This window comes from Cyprinus carpio, chromosome A10 (genome assembly GCF_018340385.1).
Source record: "Cyprinus carpio isolate SPL01 chromosome A10, ASM1834038v1, whole genome shotgun sequence".
Taxonomy (NCBI): Eukaryota; Metazoa; Chordata; class Actinopteri; order Cypriniformes; family Cyprinidae; genus Cyprinus; species Cyprinus carpio.
Window position 1 is genome coordinate 15,624,104 of NC_056581.1, and position 10,182 is coordinate 15,634,285.

The 10,182-nt window shown below is 35.0% G+C and overlaps 1 protein-coding gene across 3 annotated transcripts; it reads left to right on the forward strand.

The window, feature by feature from the left end:
- Positions 1–1,329: 1,329 nt before the first annotated feature.
- On the forward strand, positions 1,330–9,055 carry LOC109113459 (prolactin-releasing peptide receptor-like). 3 transcript variants are annotated; one of them, XM_042765374.1, is made up of 4 exons: positions 1,330–1,493; positions 5,389–5,527; positions 5,702–6,157; positions 7,553–9,055. In XM_042765374.1, exons 3-4 carry the CDS (start codon positions 5,730–5,732, stop codon positions 8,187–8,189), a joined length of 1,065 nt encoding a protein of 354 aa, XP_042621308.1. In that variant the 5' UTR covers positions 1,330–1,493; positions 5,389–5,527; positions 5,702–5,729; the 3' UTR covers positions 8,190–9,055. The 3 variants fall into 3 exon arrangements, with proteins under 3 accessions (XP_042621308.1, XP_042621306.1, XP_042621307.1); XM_042765372.1 differs by having other exon boundaries at positions 1,331–1,493; positions 5,699–6,157; XM_042765373.1 differs by lacking the exon at positions 1,330–1,493 and adding an exon at positions 3,527–3,747 and having other exon boundaries at positions 5,699–6,157.
- The last annotated feature ends 1,127 nt before the right edge of the window (positions 9,056–10,182 follow it).

The following is a 10,182-nucleotide window of genomic DNA, read 5'->3' on the forward strand; positions in this document are numbered from 1 at the left end:
TCTCTGACTAATTATTAGGCTTGTTTGAGATGCACCTTGCCTCGCCTGAAATGTAGGCGAGAGTCGGCGGCTGCAGTAAGGGGAGGGGTCAAAAAAGAACCCCTGAACTCCGAAAACTCACAAAACTCGCTGTTTTGTCGCCTGCAAACGTCAGCAATGGAGGAGATCGCGTTCGCGTTCGCGTTTTTTATCGCAGACGAAGTGAATGTAATCGAAATACCACTGTTTTGTCATCATGTGCATCAATCCTTTGTTCTGCTGAACACAAAGGAGGAAATTTAGAAGAATGTTCGCAAACAAGCAGGTTTCTGCCACCATTTCACGTCCATAGTATTTTTCCATACTATGCAAGTCAAAGCTGTTTTGTAGCAAACATTCTTCAGAATTTCTTCCCTTGTTTTAAAGCCAGACCCTGACACTTGATGAAACCACACAAAGATGAGGCATAATGGCGAAACAGTCCATTTAGATATGTATGTGTGCATGTATATTTTTAATGGATTGATTTATTAATTCACACAAACATACAATAGAATAAAGTGAAAATTACAAGGAAGAATTCTAATTAAGAGAAAAATAAAATAAACGCATTTCCTAATTCTTAACTTCACTAGGCGTGTTTTTGTTTTTGTTTAGTTTGCAAGTAATATATAAATAAATGGGTAAACTAATTCTTACAAATAAAGAGAAAATGTATCAGTTGACATTCTCAGCCAATTGAGCATGAAGCTGTGTCGTCAGTCAGTCGTTTCCCATCATGCTTTTGAATAGCGCAGTCGGTGGAGAGCAACTGCGCTCGACTGCTCAATCCGACACAGCCGCCTCGCCGTCGCGAGAGTTTTTTTTGACACACGTCAGCATGACATCAGAGCAAGGCGGACGTAACTCGGACACTTTTCTAACCGGCATGCATCTCGCGGTGATCACCGGTGATCGGTTCTGCGCAGATTTTGCTCATCTCAAACAAGCCTATTGAGTAGCCTCAGGCACGTACAGAACTGGGGGATTTGGGAGCTCAAGCCCCTGCCCTTTTTCAAAATTATTCAAAATTGCCTCTGTCAGACAAATAGCAATGATATTGTGGTCAATAAAACAAAATACATTTGAATTCAAATTAACATGACAATGTGTACAAAACAGTAATTAATCGCTCAAAGGTCTGAAAATTCTTATTTTTACATATCTGTCAATCCAAATACTCACAATTTAAGAATACATTTCCCTTGGCCGAATGCCCACACATGCCCTATGCGCAAACTTTTGCCTTGTCCAAATACCCACACTTGCGGTCTTGGCCACTTGAGAGCGCGTGCGCGCGACTGTCCCAGTTCTTAAAAACGCCAAAGCGCAGCGCCCTTAACACACACTAAACCCACACTATCTTGAATATCGCTCCAGAGAGGTATTCCAGGCTTAGTGTATCCCATCATGCATCATGTTCTGGAAATAAATCGCGAGACTTTTTGCCAAGATGCCACGGAAACGATTCCCATGTAAGTTAAATATTAATAATAATTAGATATTCCATATAATTTGGTAGTAAAACAAAATGCTACACATTTTATTGGTGCAAAGGTGAGTAGACTGTATTTATTTTGTACATGATTTACAACTGCATTTTATCACTTAATTAGAAGCACCAGAAATTAAATTGTGCCATCTGTTAAAAGGACTAACCTACTGAACAGACAATTAAAAGTTTATTTTAAAATGCAAAGTATTGAAAATAAAAATTAAAACCCTGTAAACACTTGTGTTTTTACAACACTATAAGTGTGTCCCATCAGGTAATGAAAAGTTGTACACACACTTGTGGTCTTCATCCTCACTTGAACACTTGGGCCAAATACAGGAAATACGTCATAGAAGTAGTCAAGTGAGCAAGTACAAAGACAGCAAGTGTGGGTATTTGGACAAGGCACTTCTTTGAGTGAGTGCCTATGGGTCTAGGAAAAATAAACTAAACAATATTTAAAACTTTTTTTCATCTATAATCAAAGCTAGTGTGTCGAATTAATTATTTTAGAATATTAGCCTACATAATTCATCAATGCCTGTTTGTCATGTAGCTATAATACACCAACCAAGCATGATCTCGCTCAAGAGGTTCAAATTTCATTGGACAATAATGTGAAGTAGCGGTCATTTTCCGTTCTTATTCATAAATCAGTTGAAAATTACATGGACTGAGAGCTTACATTTGTGGAGCGATCTGGATCTGCGGTTTGTCTCATTTTATAAATCAAATCGCTAAAAAAAAAGGATGCTTAATGACTACAAAGTACTGCATAAAACCGTGCAGCGCCAAAAGTCGCAATAATAGTAATCGGTATTCAACTGACTTGTTTGTATGGCACACCATTTACTATTTAATGAAACTATCACAGTTAATAAAGCCCAAGAGCGTCTTGAGGCCTATTATGTGAACGCTGTTATGATGTAGGCTAGCGAAATGGTAACGTGAAAAGACTTTATTATATTACCATTTTTGATAATTATGCAGCATGAAAGTGTCTTATGCTCATCAAGCCTGCATTTATTTAATCAAAAATACAAAAAAAAAAAAATGTAATATTGTGAAATATCATTACAATAATGTTTGAAATGTAATGAAAATGTAATGTAATGAAAATAATGTTTTTCTATTTTAATATATTTTAAAATATCATTTATTTCTGTGATGCAAAGCTGAATTTTCAGCATCATTACTCAAGTCTTCCGTGTCAAATGATATGCTGATTTATTATCAATGTTGGAAAGAGTTTTGCTGCTTTATTTATTTATTTATTTTTATTTATTTTTTTTTTGTAACCTGTGATACTTTTTTGGGGTTCATATATTGATAAATGAAAAGTTAAAAAGAACAGCCCTTATTCAAAATAGAGATGTTTTCTAACAATGGCATTGTTTTTCTATCACTGTTCTATCAATTTAACAAATCCTTGCTGAATAAAAACTAATTTCTTCAAAAAAACAAAAACAAAAAATACTGACCTCAAGCTTTTGAACGGTAGTGTATATTGTTACAAATTTATATTTTAAATAAATGCTGTTCTTTTTTCATTTTTGTATTTATCAAAGAATCCTGAAAAAGTATAACAGGTTTCCAAAATTGTAGCCTAAATCAGCATTGCATAAAATGTATTTTAAAGTATATTAAAATTTTGATCAAATAAATGTAGACTAGATGACCATAAGTGACTTCTTGCAAAAATATAAAATAGTAATGTATCCAAACCTTTGACAATTTTTTTATTTTTTTTTACATTTGAGCCCCTGCCCCTGAGGAACTCTCTGCACGTCCCTGAGTAGCCTACATGTAGATAGATAGATAGATAGATAGATAGATAGATAGATAGATAGATAGATAGATAGATAGATAGATAGATAGATAGATAGATAGATAGATAGATAGACAGATAGACAGACAGACAGATAGATAGATAGACATAGATAGGGAATTCGCGCCTTAGACCCCACCCAACCCTCCCATTCGAACGGTTTTCACTGACTCAGGGTGACAGAAGTTGAGCTTCAGTTTGCATGAGTAAGCGAGGGACAGTTGTGAAACCCTTGTTACTGCAGCACGTTCTGTCTCCCGCTGATGTATGAGGTTTGCTTGCCGGAGACGGAGCGCTGTGCGTCAGATGCGCACCGGCGCGTCGTTTGGAAACACTCGGAGCACCTCACCGGAGAAAAAGGTGCATTCACACACTTCTCAGAAGCAGGAGTAACGCTTTATCATAGGTAATGTAATAATTTTATATTCCAAACTAAATATCCTGGTACTGATCATTTTACTATACATCAGATTTTCATATTTCTACAATTTAGTCAAAGGATATATAACAGTATGCATTTATTATGAGTTCTGCATTTAGGCAACATGCTATCCAGGGTGACGAAAACTAAGCACCTGTTTAATTTTGCAGCTTGTGTGTTCTGTTAATGAGAGTTATAATGATTAGGCTAAATCGTTTTTTCATAGCCTGCCTTTACGCAGCAGTTACTTCATGCTCAGAAAAAAAAAAGTACAAAACTGACACTGGGGTGGTACTCTTTAAAAATATATACAAGCAAGGTACTATTATGTTCTTTTAAAGTACTTGGGTCTTCAAAATACTAATATGTACCATTTGGAGATAAATCAGGTACAAATATGTAGCAATTTAGGTTTTGTGCCTTAGGGTAACGCCTCAGTCCCAGCTTACCTTCTCTGTGTTGAGAGGTCATTTGGGAAGCTCTAAGGATGTAACCGAAGAAAGGAAGTTTTATTTCTGAATGGAGAATAATTTTCCATTATCAGTATAATATTCTGCTCTTCCAGTTAATTAACACTTATGGTTTAGAGAATAAATGGGTTTATTTATGGTACTGCATACTCACTTCCACAAAGAACAATTACCGTCTGGACCTTTTCAGATAGATAAGGCATGACCTTTATTCTGATGTATTTTGTCAAGGGGCTTTTTATCTACTGTCCCCATTAGCAGATTATATCCGATGAGATGCTGCCCTTATGAATATGATGACATTACAAACTTGTGTTCAGTCTTTAGAAATGTTAATGAACTCCAGATGTATGAAATGTATGAATAAAAAAAAAAAATACAGATCTTATACATTAAAAGGTCTTAAAACCTGCGTGAAAAGGAATATTAATAAGAGAATGCAGTTTAAAACAGTTTAGCATGTTTCACTGTCAACTACTCATCATTATTTTATTTTATTAATTTCAGCAGCCATTAATATTGAATTCAGTAGCTTCTACTGAAGAATTCCACATTTCATAGTGTAACTTCTGTAGATAGTCTACATTTCATAATTCTTTCCATATGATGTTTGAAAGAGGGCATTTTATGAAACTGCAAAATTTCACCTTTGCAAAACGGAACTCAGCAAGACAAGAGATTATAATGGCAATTCATCAAATGACTGGCATTTAAATTGAATAAAAATGTCTTTTTGCATTTGCACAGATTACATGATTGAATTTATGCAGCGTTTACCTGCTAAGATTTGACATTTATCGTTCTTATTTGTCTGACAGCGAAAGTACATAAACTTAAAAATGAATATTTCAGCACCCAAAAATACACAGTAGTAGCTTCTACTGAGGAATTCCAAATGATATAGTGCAACTTCCAAAGACAAAATTCATAATTCTTACCATACAATGCTTAAAAGGGGGGGCATTTTATGAAATTGCAAAGTTTCATGTTTGCAAAACTGAACTCAGCAAGACCCATGAATATAATGCCAAATCATCAAATGAGTGGCATTTAAGGTAAATAAAAATGTCTTTTTGTATTTACACAAATTGCATGAGTACAATGTTTGAGTTTAATCAGTGTTTAAGGTTTGACATTCATAATTCTTGTTTGACAGTGAAAGTACACAGGCTCTGTGGAAAAATACATCACTGCAGGCAAAGACTGCTGTGTTTTAAAATCCCTGGATGCTGGGAAAAAGTCAACAAAGAGCAGCTATTTTAAGATCTTCGTTTTCTGAAGTGGCTTTCATACAGGTACATTAAAGCATTTCAACTCACAACTGAACAGTTCTGTAAAAAAGTATTCAAGACTGAGCCAGAAAAAATTTAAAAGTTTAAGAAGTTACCACTGAAAAGCCCACACTGATCAACTGTTAATCTGAAAATAACACATCAACCAGCAATGACCTTTGTTTTTTTGTCCAGCAGGGGGAGGCAGGAGAGTTTTGATCAAAGTATGGAGGGCTCTGGCTTGCAAGGTGGAGAAGAGCCTCCTGGAAGCCAAGTGTATGAGGTGATGGTGGTCCAAAACACCACGGCCCCTCACAACTATCCCTTTGCAGATGTCGCCCTGCTGCAGACCTTCAAGCCGCTTATCATCCCCTGTTATGTTCTTGTGCTGCTGGTGGGCGTCTTTGGCAACTACCTTCTGATCTACGTCATCTGCCGCTCGAGGAAGATGCACAACGTCACCAACTTCTTCATCGGCAATCTGGCCTTCTCGGACATGCTGATGTGCGTGACCTGCGTTCCCTTCACGCTGGCCTACGCCTTCAACCCTCACGGGTGGACGTTTGGGCGCTTCATGTGCTATCTGGTGTTCCTGATCCAGCCCGTCACTGTATACGTGTCCGTTTTCACCCTCACAGCTATTGCGGTTGACAGGCGAGTGCAAGCACCTGACCTTCTAATGATCTCGCTAATGGCTCACGCCGTTATGAGACACAGATATCAAAGCTAAGTGTGCTTGAAGTGGGTCAGATCACTTGAGATGAAAGGCTGTCCAAAGGATGTGTACTGAATGATGCTTTTCAAAAAGGTTCTGGTCTTTTTTTATATTGAAGGTCTTTGGAGATCATTAGAGGTTTGCCTTAGGAAGTGAAGAATGCAGTTTGAAACTGTACTATCACTCTATTTCCAATCGCTTTGATTTTGTGTTGACAAAATATTTTTTATTGCTTTCTTAACTCAAAAAAATCTATTAAGAACATGTCTGTGTTATATTTCACCCAAAAATCGCATATAGAAAGAAATAATTATATTACATTGTAGAAAAATCAAGCCTATTTTAGCTTTTTTTGAATTGTGAATTTTTTTTCCATGTCAATTAGGCTGATTTTCTTATTACTACAATTTATTTCATTTTTGCTATAATGTCAGAAATAATACTAAAAATATATTAAATTTTCTTTTTTGTGTTATATTGAATTGATTTGTTGATTTAATAAGTAAAAAAAAACATTGCAATGATTTTAAGTGCCGTGAAAATACAACTATGTTGATTCTATTGAGAATTAACATAATTTTAATATAAACAATGAGAAATATTTATGCATTTAATTATTCTATTACTGAAACTAAAAAGTAAAATGAGGTGTATATATATATATATATATATATATATATATATATATATATATATATATATATATATAATTACATAAAAATAAAATAAAAATACAAAAAGTGTACCAACCAAATTTTAAATAATTCAAAATTTTTACTATAGTGTAAAATACTTATTAATTCCATTGAAGATTTTAATGATTTTGATTTTAAAATAAATAATGAGTAAATTATGAAAATTATTTATGCATTAGTCTATTAATGAGAATATGATTTTTAAAAACCCTAACAATCAAAAAAGTAAAACGTCTAGATGAACTACAGTAATAAGAATTTGAGGGAAAAAGCTTAATGGTACAAAAAATAAGAATAGTTCTAAAAATGGTAATGGTTCAAAAATAGGCTTAATTTTCTTTATACAAAATATGTTTTCTTTATTATTTGATTTGATATGGGGGTAATATTTGAAAGAAAAAGAAAAATATTACTGCATTTTTTACTACAGTAAAAATCTAACTATTAATTCTGTTGAGAATTCAAATATTTTAATATGAATGAGAAATTATTTATTCCACATTATACTGTTAATGTAAATTTTGAGAATTAAAAAAAGAATAATTAAAATGTAGTAAAATATCTTGATTTTAGGCTAATATTGCAACGAAAAATCATTTAATAATATAACAATGCTGAAATCTTTGTGTGTTGTAACAGGTACTATGCTACTGTGCACCCTTTGAAGAAGCGAATCTCAATGGCGGCCTGCGCTTACGTGCTGTCTGGGATCTGGCTGCTGTCGTGTGTGCTGGTCGCTCCCGCTGTGGCCCACACGTATCATGTGGAGTTCAGAGAGGAGGGTCTGACCATCTGTGAGGAGTTCTGGTTGGGCCAGGAGACCCAGCGACTGGTGTACGCCTACAGCACGCTGCTACTGACCTACATCCTGCCTTTATCTGCAGTCTGCCTCTCTTACCTCTGCATCTCCGTTAAACTCCGCAACTGCGTGGCCCCCGGACACCGAACACGTGACCAGGCCGAGGCCCAGCGGGCGCGCAAGCGGAAGATCTTCAGGCTGGTGTCTCTAGTTGTGGCGGTGTTCGGAGTCTGCTGGCTGCCCATCCACATGTTCAACATCCTGCGAGACATCGACATCCGCCTCATCAACAAGCGTCATTTTCTGCTGATCCAGCTGCTGTGTCATCTGTGCGCCATGAGCTCGTCCTGCTGCAACCCGTTCCTGTACGCGTGGCTTCACGACCGTTTCCGGGCAGAGCTGCGCAAGATGTTCACCTGCCACCGTCGCATCGGTATACCGGCCAACCACTGCGCCATGGCGAGCGTCGTACTATGATGCAACTGTTAGCTTCAGGAAGGCTGAAAACATATGAAGTGCTATTTAAGATCTATAAATGGCCCACAAAATGTACATAAACTGATGAAACACGTGTGTAATTGAAGGACTGCAAATGCTAACTTGAATGATTCATTATGTGTAATTTATTGAAATGATTCATTGCTATTTGTTGAAATAAAACAGATCATTGTAACCTTCATGTTGGGCTTTTCTCAGAGCGCTCAAAGAATCCCACAAGGGATACATCAAGTGGCATTCGCAACCCATTTTGCTTCCAGGATGTGATGTTTTATGAGTATTTTATCCATCAGGACTGACTGAATGGTGAAAATAGTCTCTATATGAAAAGTGGAGATATTGGTGACCTCAATTTAAAAAGGAAATGTAAGAGTCTGTGCAAGATATTCTATTTTGATGAAAGTTATTACAAAAGAATATGTTTTACTTGGAATCATGCAGAATAAATCCAGAAACTTGCATTAAAGAACTAAATAGGGTGAGTTTTGATTTCATGTTAACTCCATTAATGACTGTTTTTTGGCATTTACTTTTTCCATTAGCAGTTTCCTGCTTATGATTGATGGATCAAGAGGATTTTGTGATCATTCAGTACACTAGAGCTTTATGAATGTGTAGTGCAATATGTGAACACTCACGTGATAATCAAAGATGTTAAAGTCTGATTCATAATGAAGGGAAGAGCCTAGGTACAGGCATTTGAGTCACACACACACACACACACACACAGAGAGAGAGAAAGAGAGAGAACAAAGAGAAGAAAGTCATCTGTGCTTTGAGGAGAAAGCTTCTGTAAATTGTTTAAATTATTGCATGCTATTCATTAAAAAAAGATTTAAATTCAATCAATTGGTGTTTTGGTGATTTTTTTATTCAATGTACACTGTTCAAAAGTTTGGGGTCAGTATGATCTTTTTTTAATGATTTTGAAAAAGTCTCTTATTCTCAAGTCTTTTGTTTGATCAAAAATACAGTAAAAATATGAAAAAATAATACAATTTAAAATAGCTGTTTTTATATTTTCATATATTTTAACATTTCAGTATTCCTGATGCAAAGCTGAATTTTCAGCATCATTATGCTAGTATTCTGTGTCACGTGATCCTTCAGAGATAATTCTAATATGCTGATTTGATGTGCAAGAAACATGTATTATCAATGTTCTGCTTAATAGTTTTGAGTAATACAGTTGTTTCAGGATTCTGTGGTGAATAAAAAGTTAAAAATTAACAAAGTTCATTTGAAAGAAATCTTGGTAACACTTTACAATAAGGTTCAATTCATTTATTACAGTATTTATTCATCTTTGTTAATGTTATTTAATAAAAATACAGTTGTTCATCATTAGTTCATGTTAATTCACAGTGCATTAACTAATGTTAACAAGCACAACTTTTGATTTTAATGCTGCATAATTAAATGTTGAAATTAACATGAACTAAAATTAATAAATTATGTAGAAGTGTTGTCCATTCTTAGTTTACATTAACTAAAATAATGTTAAATTTTATCATAAAGTGTTCCGAAATCTTTTATAAATGGAGCATTTGTCTCATTTGTGTTTTTTAAATGTATAAATCTAGATTTAAATTTAGTAAAACACCCACTGATGTAGCAGAAAACATCTGCAATCATCTCTAGCCATAATTCTAACCTTGAAATCAGGATAAGGCATAAAATAATGTCATAAGAATTGAACAGATTATAGGAATCGTGTCTTGGTGGCAATTCTTCTGGTAATGAAGGGGTAATACAAGACTTACAAATGGTTGTCGAAAGCAAAAAAAAAAAAAAAACATCAAGCGCACGTTTTTTGTGAGAAAGTGACAACAGGTAATATGTGTAATCAGCACACCAACATTAAATAAGTACTGGATATCATTAAGCAAATATGATGCAGGGTGGTGTAATAACTAATTCAAATAAGAACAAACAAAACAGAAAATAAAATTGAAATAATTGAAAAATGTAC

What these genes read in the sequence shown, in the direction of transcription:
- LOC109113459 (XM_042765374.1), top strand. Translation starts at nt 5,730, where the DNA reads ATGGAGGGCTCTGGCTTGCAAGGTGGAGAAGAGCCTCCTGGAAGCCAA. An exon ending in ACAGCTATTGCGGTTGACAG is followed by an intron (nt 6,158 to 7,552) that starts GCGAGTGCAAGC and finishes GTGTTGTAACAG; the next exon opens with GTACTATGCTACTGTGCACC.